The 15,499-nt window shown below is 37.8% G+C and overlaps 2 protein-coding genes across 2 annotated transcripts; both read right to left on the reverse strand.

Annotated features, from left to right (window-relative positions):
- Positions 1-2,104: 2,104 nt before the first annotated feature.
- Positions 2,105-3,551, reverse strand: LOC125598288 (late embryogenesis abundant protein ECP63-like). Its single transcript, XM_048772484.1, has 3 exons — positions 2,872-3,551; positions 2,628-2,806; positions 2,105-2,551 (listed from the first exon to the last, which is right to left on the reverse strand). The coding sequence occupies exons 1-3, from the start codon at positions 3,466-3,468 to the stop codon at positions 2,218-2,220; spliced, it is 1,110 nt and encodes a 369-aa protein (XP_048628441.1). The 5' UTR covers positions 3,469-3,551; the 3' UTR covers positions 2,105-2,217.
- Positions 3,552-9,177: 5,626 nt separating this feature from the next.
- Positions 9,178-10,644, reverse strand: LOC125598285. Its single transcript, XM_048772481.1, has one exon. The coding sequence runs from the start codon at positions 10,642-10,644 to the stop codon at positions 9,178-9,180; it is 1,467 nt and encodes a 488-aa protein (XP_048628438.1).
- Positions 10,645-15,499: the final 4,855 nt, after the last annotated feature.

Consider the following 15,499-nt stretch of genomic DNA (forward strand, 5'->3'; position numbering starts at 1 on the left):
CCATAAATAAAAAATATTCAATGCATTTTTAACCGAGAATTTGATAGAGTGGATCTATTGAATTGTTTTTCTTTAACATTTCCATCCATTAATGTATGTATAGAATAAAACTATAAATCCAGTAGACAACTGGATTTTTTTTGACAACTGGAATTAATAAAAACAAATAAACCAATGAATGAAAATAATAAAAACAAATAAACTAGTGAAATGAATGTTACCGGCTTGATATATATGCATGCTCCATAAGCAGATAGAAAAGAAACAAAACAGACGTCAGTGACTGGTGATTGATCAACAAGATCAAGGGCTAATCGAAACCATGTGGCCGTGCCCACCTTCAGGAACAAGACAACCGTACTTCAATATTGGCTCCACGGCTCCACATATGTCTTTTTATGTAACACCAATCAAAATAAATCAAGTGGTTGTAAATCTTCGGATCCAAACAAAGATCTCATCTCGTCGTCAATACCTCAAATCCCACAAATCTGTTAATAAGTAGTTTTGGACGTCCATAAAATTCAAATGCACCGACTATTTTTGGCGACATAGTTCTAAAGTTGTTATTATGCTACTGTTGTGGATTATAAACTAACATACACGTGAAACATTCTTTCCATCTTGTACCAAAACGAGCCTTTATTATTGTTAAATCTTAGTATAGACGAGACAGTATGTTACTTAGTGGCGTGTTGTGATCTTATATGTCCGGTTATGGTATCAAGAAATCTATAACCCAAACTTTAAGGCAACCATTTGTTTGGTTAAGCTAAAAATAGAAAGACTATGTCGTAATTGTTGACTCGAGTTGTTCAACATGACAGCTAATCCTCTTAAAAGTCACAACGAAGATTCAGTTCCATAACCAAGTAGGGAAATTAAAAACTTAGGGCCTGACTGGTTCAAACGCAGCGGTTGCGGTTGCGGTTTCTAACGGTTTTAAGAGATTTGTACGACTGGTACAGCGGTTAAAAATTGGTGCGTTTGCGGGTGATTTATGACTGGTTAACTACCAAATGCGGTAACAGTCAAATAATAAATTAACAATATTTACATTTAATATAATTATAAAAATATCAAAAATCATAAAATTTTAATAAATATAAAATTTATATTTAGAAAGTTATAATTTTAATTTTTGAAAATTTATTGAAATTGTTTTTATTATAAAATTTTATAACATTAATTAAAATATAATAGATATATTTTAATATTTTCATAATTTCAATTTTAAAATTTTTATTAAATATTTTTACTTTTGTATATATATTGTTTTAGAAAAAAGAAAAAAAATTTACCCTCCCGCAACCGCCCGCAACCGCAAACGCTAGCTGGAACCAGCTTTTGAATTTATGAGATTCGGAGCGGTTTGAAGCGATTTAGAGCGATTTGAGTGATTGTTGCAAACCGCCGACAACCGCTAACAACCGTAAAAGCTGCGTTTGCGGGTGGTAGCGGGAAAACCAGTCGCCCCCTTAGGGCCTGACTGGTTCAAACGCAGCGGTTGCGGTTGCGGTTGCGGGAGTTTGTGGATGTGGGCGGTTGTGGTTTCTAGCGGTTTTAAGAGATTTGTACGACTGGTACTGCGGTTTAAAATTGGTGCGTTTGCGGGTGACTTATGACTGGTTAACTACCAAATGCTGTAACAGTCAAATAATAAATTAACAATATTTACATTTAATATAATTATAAAAATATCAAAAATCATAAAATTATAATAAATATAAAATTTATATTTAGAAAGTTATAATTTTAATTTTTGAGAATTTATTGAAATTGTTTTTATTATAAAATTTTATAATATTAATTAAAATATAATAGATATATTTTAATATTTTCAAAATTTCAATTTTAAATTTTTTATTAAATATTTTTACTTTTGTATATATATTGTTTTTAAAAAAAGAAAAAAAATTTACCCTCCCGCAACCGCCCGCAACCACAAATGCTAGCTGGAGCCAGCTTTTGAATTTATGAGATTCGGAGCGGTTTGAAGCGGTTTAGAGCGATTTGAGTGATTGTTGCAAACCACCGACAACCGCTACCAACCGCAAAAGCTGCGTTTGCGGGTGGTAGCGGGAAAACCAATCGCCCCCTTAGTCGAGAAAATATCAGCAAACTATATTTGCTACATCATATCCATCCAAAACAAAGGCCCAAAAAGTATATATTTTAAAGGCCCTAGACAGGCCCAAAGGCTGTCTCTTTCCGAAACTAATAATCCATCCGCCCAACGTCGTTGAATGTTTGACCGGTCATCTGATCCGCCGCCTTCAGGGTAGCCGCCACCTTACCAGGTTTTGTATCTTCAACTTCGATTTCGTTGAATGTCGGACTGGTCATCCGGTCAGGCGCCTTCAGAGTAGCCGCTACCTTGCCAGGTTTTGCATCTTCGACTGTGACCTCAACCACCGTCCTCCCCGTGCTTCCACGCTCACGTGCCACTCGTGTTTCCTCTACAATGTCTGACGGCATAGTTACTTTTCTCTTTATAGCCTCTGTCACATTCCCTATTGCACCAAATATAGTCCCCTTCGCTTCATTTCCCCTATGAAGTCAAAGATACAAACAATAAATTAACGTCAAAACATCAAATGAATGTCACTTCCTTATACTATATTTACCTAACCGCAGCTGAATCTTTTGTCTCGTGGGCTCTTTCAGCTGCTGAGTCAGCAGTCTCCTTGGTCTTTTGAGACCCCTCTCGTGCTTTGTCTCTAGCTTCTTCTTTGAGTTCTTTACCTTCCAATCTCATCTCCTCCATCTTTCGTCCAGCTTCATCTCCAGCCTCCACCATTTTTTCCTACAAGGGAAATAGGCCATCTTAACATGAAAAAACACAATGTAACGTCCCAAAAAAATCATTACCTTGGCACTATCTTTGGTCTCTACAGCTTTTTGTTTGGGTTCCTCTGTCTTCCCAGACAAGAAACCCATAGCTCTCTTCGCCGTATCAACTGCACTATCTTTAAACTCTCCAAGCTTACTCACTCCAGCATCTTTTCCTTCAGCCACCTTCTCCACCGTGTAGTCCTTATACTCTCCGGCCTTGTCAGCCGTATAGTTGGCTGTCTCCTTGGCCTTCTCTGCCGTCTTATCATTAACCTCTCTTGCCTTCTCGGCCGTATAATCCGCCGTGTCTTTTGCCTTCTCAAGGGTTGCATCTTTGGCTCCAGCCGCTTTTTCTGAGGCTATTTGAGCTCCTTCTCTGGTCGACTCGGCGACGTCATGGCTTTTTCCGACAACAGCATCTCTCGCATGCTCATATGTTCCTTGGACGGCCCTGAACACTGATCCTATCACTCCTGGCCTCTCCTGCTCTGGTGGATGTTCAACTGTTCTCTCCGTTACCTTATACATCCTGACGTTATCGCGATGGTGTTTGTTAATGTCATGCAAGTCTTCAGCTGCTAGCCTCGCTGCAACTTCGGCTCTTTCCGTCTTTTGTTGTTTCTCCGACGCCATTACTTGAGAATTAGTAAAACTAGAGTTACGGGTTTGTGATAGTTTCAAGTGCTTTGTGATTTTTGTTTGAATCTTTTGTTACTGGTCTCAGCAGTTAAAGTGCTTTTGTTGCTTCTTATAGTAAATGGTCTGTTTCTGTGGAGACTCCACGTGGTAGATTAACAGACGTAAGAGCTGCCATGTAGCCTTTCGTGCGACACGTATCTTGAGTACGTGGACCTTTCATGCATAGATCCTTAGTCTTCATGGTCTTGACTTAAGTTATAAGCAAGCATTGATGGTCGGTTGACTCGTTTCTATAAGATTCTTTTTGAGTTCCTCGAGGAATTAATAGTAGAGCCGAACGTTGCTGTGGAGGTATTAACTTGATGAGATTTAAAATTACTAACCAGGATAACTTTAGCTTAATCAAAGGTTGATGTAAACCGTGGTTGAGTATAAAAACTCTTATAACTTTCATGCATAGATCTTTAGTCTTCATGTTCTTGACTTAAGTCATTGATGGTTGGTTGACTCGGATGTATAACATATTCCCTCTGTCGAAAAAGTAAGATTTTCTAAAATATTCATATTTATTAATAATTTAATAAATATTATAATTTAATTTTTTTTTTACTTTATTATATACTTTAACTTTTCACCAATGAAATTTAATCGATTCAAATATTTTCATTTAATGTTTTCTAAAAATATAAAACGGTACTTTAAAATATAAAAAAAATATATTTTTGTGAAACAATTAAAAAATTTAAAACATCTTACTTTAAGGAATGAGTACTTTTGAGTTGCTGGAGGAATTAATAGTAGAGCTGAACGTTGCTGTGGAGGTATTAACTTGATGAGATTTAAAATTACTAACCAGGATAACTTTAGCTTAATCAAAGGTTGATGTAAACCGTGGTTGAGTAAAAAGACTTCTAAAACTACGCTAAACACAATAGCTAGTTGAGGAAACGACGAGATAGTTGCATTTGCTTTAACGCAGTTAAAAAGGATGAATTGTCTGCTAGTAGTCCAAACGATCCAGCAAGGTCGAACGCAAGTAATTGTTTCTCTGTTAACTAATTCACATTTGTTCACCTCTTAACTTTATTAGATATTTTTTGACCCATGTTCTAACTTGATTCAGGCTAGCATCTCATTTCTCTTTACTATGGGTTCCGATCTACACATATATTTTAGTTGATTCAGGTTAGCATGTTATTGCCAGAGATTACGGATTCAGGTTAGCATGTTATTGCCAGAGATTACGCTCTATATTGAAGATCTAAATTTATGACGTTAACATTTTTAGTTAACAAGCTAATTAATCACATTAGTCGTGTTCGCACATTAGTGTTATATTAATCACATAAACCAATCACGTTAAAAAGTGCTCTAATGTGTGAACGTCTCTTTTTTTTTTTTTCCTTCTGAAATACTTTATAAAGATGAATGTTTTCAAGATTACAAACTCCTTGAGCCACATTCACAAGATACAGCTACCACATAGCAAACTCACCCAACGGTGACCATATACACCCTTAGAAACCAAACACAAACCACAAAAAGGTCATGCTCTGTTCAGCAAACGAGTAAGAAGAGGAAGTCAGAGGGATCGACTCTCATTAACAAAAAGTTCAAACAGCTAAGCGGGATGACCCCTTGCCACATATGATCTGAGTCTCTTCTGTCTTGTAACGCTTTGAGCAATGAGTGTCGCACCTCTGTTCTCCTCTTTCCACGCAAACTTCAGCTGATACTCCGCAACCCCCATTAAAGAACGTTTTACTTCTTCTGCTTGGGATTCCAAAGCAGGCCACTGGTGCGGTTTTAGCAAAGCTAAAGCTAGATCTTTAAAATCTCCTGCAATGATGATCTTGTCAAAATGAAGACTAGCCATACTCTCTGCTACCCATAAGATAGTTGTTACTCTCGCCTCTTTCAAGGAGCCAATGTTAGAAAAGGCTCTTCTACTGTGCAACAAGACCACTCCTCTGTGATTTCTCACCACCCAGGCGACACCTAATAACTTGGAACCTTTCTCTAATTCGAAGGCAACATTGCACATCGTCCAGCCCTGAGGGGGAGGTGTCCACTTTCGACTGCATTTTGTGGACTGGATATTCGTCTCAGACAGAATTTCTTCCTCCACAAGTTGAGCTAAGAACCACTCATCCGCTTCATGCCTGGCTTTACATTGTATTTCTGTCGGATCCCATCTCACCCCATTGAACAGAAAGTCGTTTCTGCTTTTCCAAATAAACCAGATCATCCAAGGCCAGGCTCTCCGGTCTTCCATCTCTGCCCTCTGCAACGACCGAGAGGTCATCAAGAAATTCAGATTGGAGAAGAGACTGCCATCTCTGAATCCCCATTCAGGTTGTGGAATTCCGGACAAAGCCCAAACTTGTCTTGCAGGGTCACACTGAAACAAGGCATGGTTAATAGATTCCCCATCTAGACCACATAGTTGACATCTCTCATCAATTCTCAATCCTCTTTTGATAATAAGATCTGCCACTGGAATTGCCTCACTTAAAGCTTTCCAAACAAAAGTCCTAATTTTGGAGGCCGTCTGAATTTTCCAAGCTTTCTCTTTGATGGCATTTAAAGACGGTTGATCTAGGGCTTCAGGATGATTCACTCTTATCTTCTCCTCTCTTGCCAACCAGTAAGCCGATTTAACCGTCAAACTTCCGCTGTTGTTGTACTTCCATAGGAAGGAGTCTTCTCTTGATATAACCGGTTGGTTCTCAAGGACCAGTTTAACATCTCCAGGCACAAAAATTTCCTCTAGAGCTTGTGCGTTCCATCGTCTCGAGTTACAGTCTATCAAGTCACTAGCCATGAGATTGACGTTGAAAGTTCCATTCTTGATCCACGGGGGTCGCATTCCTAACACAGGGTCATCAACCCATCTGTCGATCCACACTCTTGTCCTTTTACCATTTCCAACTCTCCACTTTAACCCTTTCTTGAGAAGCTCTCTACCAAACATGATACTTCTCCAAGCGAAGGAAGGACGAGCACCAATCACCGCTTCAGTGAAGGTTGAGTCTGCATAATATCTGCTCTTTAAAAACCTCGCAACCAAAGACTCCGGTTGGTTGATTAACTTCCACCCTTGTTTGGCAAGCAAGGCTTGGTTGAAACTTTCAAGATCTTTGAAGCCTAATCCTCCCAGCGCTTTGGGCAGACACAATCTCTCCCACGCAATCCAATGGATTTTGTTTTCGTGAAAGTCTGAGTTCCACCAGTAATTAGCCATGATGCTCTTGATTTTGTCCAAAATAGTCTTTGGGATCTTAAAGCAAGACATAGCGAAAACTGGAAGAGCAGAAGCCGTAGTCTTTATCAGAATCTCTTTCCCTCCCTGAGAAAGTTTTCTCAAAAACCAGCTTTCCATCCTGCATTGAGTGCGTTCCTTCAGATAAGATAGCAGCTTCACTTTGGATCCTGAAAAGGACTCAGGAAGTCCAAGATATTTGCTTGTTCCCCCTTTGCTATAAATCCCCAAGACATCTTGAATCTTCTCCTTATCCCTTTCCGGTACCAAACCGCCGAAGGTGATCGAAGACTTCTGATAGTTTATACACTGCCCTGTTGCCTCTCCGTAGAAATCAAGAATCTTCTTCAGATTTTTACATTGAGTAACTGAGGCTTGACAGAGAAAAAGACTGTCATCAGCGAATAGAAGATGGGAGATAGATGGTCCAGTTTCTGAGAATCTCATGCCCGTTAGGATGTTGTTTCTTTCAGCCACATCTAGCAGGTGCGACAGTCCTTCCGTACAAAGCACAAAAAGAAAGGGCGATAGTGGATCACCTTGGCGCAAACCTCTCGTGGGAGAAATGAGACCAAAAGGTTGATCATTTATCAAGACCGCAAAAGAAGTCGACGTCACGCACATCATGATCCACCCAATCCATTTCTCTTCGAACCCCATGGCTGTTAACAGAGCTTTTAAATAACTCCATTCCACCCTATCATATGCTTTCGACATGTCGGTTTTAACCGCAACAAAATCAGAAGCAATAACAGGGTGCGACTTGAGCGCGTGGACTGCCTCATGAGCTATGATGATGTTATCTTGTATCAATCTTTCACTGACAAACGCCGATTGATTCTCTGCGACCAGCACTCTAAGAAAAGGTTGAAGTCTAGACACCAAAATCTTAGAGACAATCTTGTAGAGGACCGAGCAGAGGCTGATGGGTCTCAAGTCAGCCATGTGTTCCGGGTTTGGGATCTTCGGGATAAGACATAAGTACGTAAAGTTCCAATCAGGGGGAAGAGAACCTTTCGCAAAGACCTCCCTGATTTCTTGTGTCACCGATTCTCCCACGACATTCCAGAACTTTTGGAAGAACAGTCCCGTCATCCCATCAGGCCCGGGTGCACTCTCCGCTTTAATTGAGAAAACCGCTAACCTTACTTCTTCCTGTGAAACTTCTGCTGTAAGGCATCGGTTCATCACGTCAGAAACTCTAGGAGCCATGCTTTGGAAAACCGGGTCGTAGGATGGAGGGTTTGAGGAGGAAAAGAGGTGAGAGAAATAGTCAATGGCTACCTCAGCCTTGGCTGAGTCTGACCACTGGTAAACACCGAATTTATCTTTTAATTTCAGAATTCTGTTCTTCGTTCTGGTAGCTTTCACCGAAAGATGAAAGAACTTCGAATTCCTATCCCCCATTTTTAGCCACTTCTCTCTACTCTTTTGTCTCCAGTACATTTCCTCTTCTCTGTATGCCAGCATCAACTCCTTCTTCAAGTTATTGATGACAAACCAGCAAGGGTAAGGCTTGGATTGGAAGAATTCCAGTCTCTGTTGCAGTTGATTGATCTTGTTCTGAGCATTTAATCTTTTCCTTCGCTTCCAATTGCTCATTACTTTCCTGCAGTTTCTGATCTTGAAAGTCACTGACCCTACTCCTCTGTTCCTTCCCCATTCGAGTTCCACTTCCTTTCGCGCATCAGGGTGGTGAAGTAGCCGTCTATCAAACCGGAACTGGCCTCTATGAATATCTGCATTAGCACGAAGGCTCACCAGCACCGGTCTGTGATCAGAACCTCTCTTCTCAAGAAAGGTTTGGTTAGCTTCTGGGAAACTTGCTCTCCACGCTTTATTTCCAAAACAACGATCAAGGTAGCATTGAATATGCTTCTTCCACCGGGTACCAGACCATGTATATCTGTCTCCCTTACTGCTCAATTCCTCCATTTGACAAATAGAGAGCATCTCCGCAAAGGGTTTGAAAGATGCTTCCGATCTTTTTGGTCCACCCAGCTTTTCCTCATTGCTCAAAATTTCATTGAAATCCCCTACCAAGCACCATGATTCAGATCGCCCAACGCCCAATCTCATTAAACGTTCCCACACAATGCTACGACCATCAGTGGCTGGCTCTCCATATACGCAAGTTAAGTAGAAAGAAGCATCACCAAATTTTACATAGCAGTCAACAATGTTTTTATCCGGATGTTTAATACATAAGTTGACATTTTTCTTCCACAAAATAGCTAATCCCCCACTGTATCCAACCGGATTGACAGTGTGAACACGCTCATACCCTAACCAAACTTGAAGGTCTACAACTACATTCCGACATTTTTTTGTTTCCATCAAAAATAGTATCTCCGGGAAGTGGTATTGACGCAGTTCCCGCAGACGTTGAATTGTCAAGCCTTGAGGCCGCCCCAAGCCTTGACAATTCCAGCTCAAGAAGCTCATTGGGGAGAGGGCAGTCCCTCCTTTGGGACCGCCTGGAGGCAAACCGCCTTACTGTTGGAGAAATCTTCAGTTTCCTCCCCTGAACACTTCTGCTTCTTGTTTCCCATCACTTCTTTGCCCTCTCTCTTGTCACCTTGGGGCCTATCATCCCCTTTCTTAATTTCCTTGGTCTTCTGCTGACGAACATATTTCGGGGGGCGTCTTCTTGGGGCAGGTCTTTTCCTAAGTATCCCGGAAGAACAGGGAGCAGTGTTAGCTGCTTTGAACACCGTAAGATACTCAGGTTTGGAGGAGCCACCATCACCAACACTTTCCGATTTATCTTGAAGCAGGAGCAAAGGAGGAGCAGTTCTGCGAGCATCACTTGAATAAGCAGAGAAGGATGCTGCCATCAGTTTCTTTGGGTTACTCTTCACACTCAAAGCATCAGAGTTGTCTCCCTTTTCATTGTAGTCAAAGACAATCCCTTTCCTTTTGTTGAAATCAGTTGTGAATATCGGAGGAGCTTCCATTCTCAGCGCCAGCCTCTGAGATGTTGTGCCATTCTCAGCCAGAGTCACGGATCTTTGAATCTTATCAACCTTCACTCCATGACTTTCACCCGTCTCAGCCCTCAAATATCTCCTCATTTCATCCAGAATGTCCTTCGCAATCTTCCATTGACCTGATTGTACATCAATCACTTGATTCTCCTCAAGCACTCCGAAGAGAGGATCATCCACAGATAGAACACGTTTGTTCTTTTCCAAATTCTCCATTGCCACCTCTCGACGAGCTTTAGCTTCTTCTTGTCTTTGTCCCACTTTTAGGGGGCAAAGGTCGTTCTCATGGTTGAGTCGCTGACAAGTGAAACATCTCTTTTGAACTCTTTCATAGCTGAAGCGGACCGTTGATGGAACTCCTTTCAGCTCAATGACCTTGGACGTTCGAAGAGGGTTAGCAACATTGAATTTTACCAAGACTCTGATGAAGTCTTGAGTGACTGGTTTAGTTGGGTCGAAACCGACCAGAACCGTCTTGCCTACCAAGTCCCCCAACGCAGCCAGAGCCTCTGTTGTGTAACAGTTCACTGGGATGTTCCTGATTTGGACCCAGAGAGGGATGTATTGGAGAAAATCCTCAGGAGGATTCTCCACCCATCTCTCAAGCACAATTACCCACTCTTCAAAGGTATGAACTCCTCTGTCAAGGACGTCCAGCAGGTCGTGTTCAGTTTTGAAAATGAATTGAAACCGTTCTTGGGATAGAGCTATCCCACGAACCTTGCCTTCCTTAAGCCATTTCCTTGGCATCTTCTTTATCAGGAGAGGCATTTTCTGGCGAGCAGGGTTTAAGATTCTCCCTATCAAGCTTAACTTGTTCTCCTCCGCCGAACTGAACTCCGGAAGATCCGACATGACGAAAGGTACGTCTTCTTCATCCAACGATAGAGCCATTAAGGCTTTGTCCATAGCTAAAGACATGCTTTAAATTCTTCCAAAGAGTAAAAAGAGCAATAAATTTTCACCAACTTTGTTCTTTTCCTCTTCAATGAACGAAGAACAAGAAGAAGAAACAGTTGAGATCTGTAATAAAGTAACCAAGATACCCCCAAAACCCAAGAAAAGAGTTGACAATTTAGTCTAAAACGTGTTTAAAGACAGCTAAGGTGTAGGAACCAATGAGATAATCCTACAATATTCAACGGATATTAGCCTAATGCCCACTCAGGGGTGCTTTTTTGAGGGAATTTTCTCCCTCTACTTTTCTCGTCTGAATTGCTCTGTGAACGTCTCTATATTTAAATATAAACGCCACTCCTTTTTCTTATTTCTCCGACAACATCCCGACGCGTAATTGAACTCAACTCTTAGGGCCTGACTGGTTCAAACGCAGTGGTTGCGGTTGCGGCTGCGGGCGTTTGCGGATGCGGGTGGTTGCGGTTTCTAGCGGCTTTAAGAGATTTGTACGACTGGTTCTGCGGTTAAAAATTGGTGCGTTTGCGGGATAATTATGACTGGTTAACTACCAAATACAGCAGCGGTTAAATAATAAATTAACAATATTTACATTTTATATAATTATAAAAATATCAAAAATCATAATATTATAATAAATATGTAAATTATATTTTCAAAGTTATAGTTTTAAATTTTTAAAATTATAGAAAATATTTTTATTTTAAATTTTATAATATTAATTAAAATATAATAGATATATTTAGTATTTTATAATTCCATTTTAAAAAATTTATTGAATATTTTTATTTTTGTATTTATATGGTTTTTAATAAAAAAAAAAAAAATTATCCTCCCGCAACCGCCCGCAACCGCAAACGCTAGCTGGAACCAGCTTTTGATTTTAAGAGGTTCGGAGCAGTTTGAAGCGATTTGTAACGGGTTGGATGATTGTTTCGAAACGCTGTCAACCGCTACCAACCGCAAAAGCTGCGTTTGCGGGTGGTAGCGGGGAAACCAATCAAGCTCTAAATCAGTCACGTTTTGCATATGATCTTGTTATTTATGATATGCTTAATCATTTATACTCAAATTAAATATAAACTAACCGTGAATTAGCCACATCAAACTTTAGTTTTGAGGTATATGATCAACTTTATATACTTCTTGGTTTTGATTTTAGTTAACCTTAACAAGATAATACTTCTTGGTTTTTAAATGGAATTTGTTTTTGAGAAAAAGACTAGAATAGCACCAAACCAACTTTTTGTTCCCCAAAGTAGCACTCAAAGTTCAAAATCACAAAAATAGGTTTCATTAAAGAAGTAAATATACACTTATACCCCTTGGGTTAGTGAATCCAAACCTTAGGGTTTAGAGTTAAGAGGTGGAGTTTTGGAATTAGGGTTTAAATTTTATAAAAAATAAATACTAAAATAAAAAATAAATTTTAAAAACAGTTTCAAAAAGTATTTTTAAATTATAAAAAAAAATTCAAAAAAAATAAAAAAAAATGGAAAAAAAAATTTCAAAAAAAAAATTATAAAAATTTCGAATCTGAAAACATATAATCTGAATCTATAAAAAAAAATGAATTTTATTTATTTATTTTTGTTTGTTTATTTAATTTTAAACCAAGGGTACTAGAGATATTTTACCCTTTAATGAATGTCATTTTTGTGACTTTCTCCTTCTAGTGCTATTTTTGAGACATAAACTTCAAAATGTGCTACTATTGACAATTGCCCTTTGTTTTTACTGGTTATTTTATTTTGATTTGGTTTTTCAAACACTACACATTTAAATAATAAAATAATTTTTGACATAAAAGAAAAGAAAACAGCACATTGATGCACTCATAGGGGCTGTTTGTTTCACCATTTGTCATCTTCATCCAAATGATTTATTTGTATGATCTATTCAGATGATCCATTCACATTTTTATGATTGTTTGTTTGTCCATCCACATGGCTCATCTAGATGAATCATGTAAATGGATCTTATGTTTGTTTTTTTATTTTCATTTCCATTCAAATGAGTTTAGTAAACAAATTACCAAAATACCCTTATGTTGGTTTAATCATATGTTTGATATTAATTTCAACTATATTACATTTAATTATTTAGTTTAATATATTTACATTAGAATTATTTCAAAATTAACGATTTTTTTCCGGTTTGGGCGGGAAAAAAAGATTTTTCGGTTTTAGCGAGAAACCCACATTTTTCGGTTTCGGCAGAAAAACAAAATTTTTCGGTTATGGTGGGAAAACGAGATTTTTTCGGTTTTGGCGGGAAAATTCAAATTTTCGGTTTTGGCGATAAAACACATTTTTGCAGTTTTGGCGGAAAAAGACGTTTTTGACGGGAAACGCGTTTTTTGTGGTTTTGGAGAGAAACCCGTTTTTGCGATTTTCGCGGAAAAACAAAATTTTTCGGTTTTGGCGAGAAAACGAGATTTTTTCGTTATTGGCGGGAAACGCGTTTTGCGGTTTTGGCGGAAAAAACTTGTTTTTGGCGGGAAAACTTGTTTTTGGCGGAAAATGTATTTTTGCGGTTTTGGCGGAAAAACACGTTTTTGCGGTTTTGGCGGAAAAACACGTTTTTGCGGTTTTGACGGGAAAACGCGTTTTTTGTGGTTTTGGCGGGAAAACTTGTTTTTGCGGGAAAATGCGTTTTTGCTGTTTTGGCGGGAAAACGCGTTTCTGCAGTTTTGGCAGGAAAAACGCGTTTTTTCGAAGGAAAACGCATTTTTGCGTTTTTACGGTTTTCGCTGGAAAACAAGATTTTTTGGTTTTGGCGGGAAAACGAGATTTTTCGGTTTTGGCGGGAAAACAAGATTTTTCGGTTTTAGCAAAGAAAACACTTTTTTTTTTGTTTTGGCGGAAAAAAACTTTTTTGCGATTTTGGCGGGAAAATGTGTTTTTGTGTTTTGGCGGAAAAATGTGTTTTGGGGTGTTAGCGTGAAAACATGTTTTTTTTGGAATTTTAGCATGAAAACACGTTTTTTAGTTTTTGTGGAAAAACACGTTTTTGCAATTTTGACGGGAAAACACGTTTTTGCAATTTTGACGGGAAATTGCGTTTTTGGGATTTTGGCGTGAAAAAATAGTTTTTAGGTTTTCGCGAGAAAACGTGTTTTTCTAGTTTTGTCAGTTTTCGTATGTGACAAAAATGATATTATTTTTAGGTTTGTAATTTGTGAATTACATAAGGGACATAATAGACATTATACCATTTTGAATGAACCATCTCCATTAAAATGATTCAAATTGGTTCAGCTGAATGGACTTTAAAATTAAGCCTAAATTTCCAAAAGTCATTCGGATGATCCATCTGAATGAATTGCACTTTTAATGCCTAAACAAACAAACTCTCATCTTAATCTAAACTAGCCTTTGACCCGCGCGGATGCGCGGGTATTTGTTTTCCATAATGATATATTTTTAACTTTTGGCAATGCTATAAACTTAATAGTTTAGATGTTGTTATTACAAACTTATACATTATTCAGTTTTGACAGATGCGTTTAGTTTCCATTTTTAAACTATGGTATTGTGTTTTTTATTGTGCTTTTATTCATTTTATTTGGTAAAGTAAACATTAAAGTTTAAAATATTAGTGTTTTAAGTATATTTGTGGGTTTTATTCAGTTTATTCATTTCATTTTATTTTCATTTACTTTTTGAAAAATATACAAAGTATATGTATAATGTTTAGAAAAGGTATTTATAGAATCTATAAAGTGTATGTATAAGGTTTAGAAAACACATATAATATACAAACTGTATGTATAAGGTTTAGAAAAGGTATCCAAGTTATTTCCATTTCATATTATCGATTCCATTATTAATTATTGTATATTATAGCATGTTTCTAAATATTATTTCTATTAGTATTGGAATATTCTAATTTCTTATTATCCTGGTCACCCAACACGGATATGGGCCCATGCTTTAGGGCCCATTTTGAATACCCGGAGAGAGGGTCTATCCGTGGGCTGCACCTCCCCTTGGAGATTAGTCTGGGCCTCTCCATGGGCCTGGGATACCCCCAGGTTAATCAAAAAAAAAAAAAAATATTCTAATTTCTTTTTATTTATATATTAGATTTTCTTGGGATAAGTAAAAGAGCGTAATCTTTTACGTTTAAGGTATAGCTAAATTTTAGGAATCTGATAGTTATATACTAACCATGTTAAAAAATATTAGGAACAATCTTAGGAAGTAATAAAAAAAATACCAAGAAAAGTTTTTCTTTTCCATCAATAATATTCAGGAAAAAAATATCCAGAAAAATTCAAGAAAAGAAAACAATAAACAAACAATATTAACTCGTTACCATCGTAGAAAGACTTCAAAGCAATATCAGCATTCATAAACAGAAGCAGAAGGAGGAGCACCATTCATTAGAAAACTAATGGTTTAATACATATAAATAAAGAGCTACTATCAAAGCTAAGTGTCGCTTCACATCCAAGCCTCAAATATCAAAAAAAAAAAAAGGAGATCGATGTGACGTGGTGATGCAGAACTACCCAAGAGCCTAAACTGATAAAGCCAAACACATTACAATATAAAAATGATGAATCCTTTCTTCATTGTGTTAAAAAAAAATCAATCCTTTCTTCATAAAAATTACAAATTTGACAAAATAATTTGCATCTACCAACAACCCATGAATTTAAAGAAGACAATCATTGAAACACGTTATTTTAAGTTTAGTTGGTTTTGTAATTATTTAAAGTTAATTCTATCAATTTAATTTGGCTGGTTTAATAATTAAAGCCAATGGCATGAGATGGTAATTCTTTAGGAAAAATTAGGGTTATTTTAAATTTGTACTTCAGTTTTAATAGTTTAGATGATTCATCCATATGAAG

Source organism: Brassica napus, unplaced genomic scaffold (assembly GCF_020379485.1).
Source record: "Brassica napus cultivar Da-Ae unplaced genomic scaffold, Da-Ae ScsIHWf_168;HRSCAF=305, whole genome shotgun sequence".
Lineage (NCBI taxonomy): Eukaryota > Viridiplantae > Streptophyta > Magnoliopsida > Brassicales > Brassicaceae > Brassica > Brassica napus.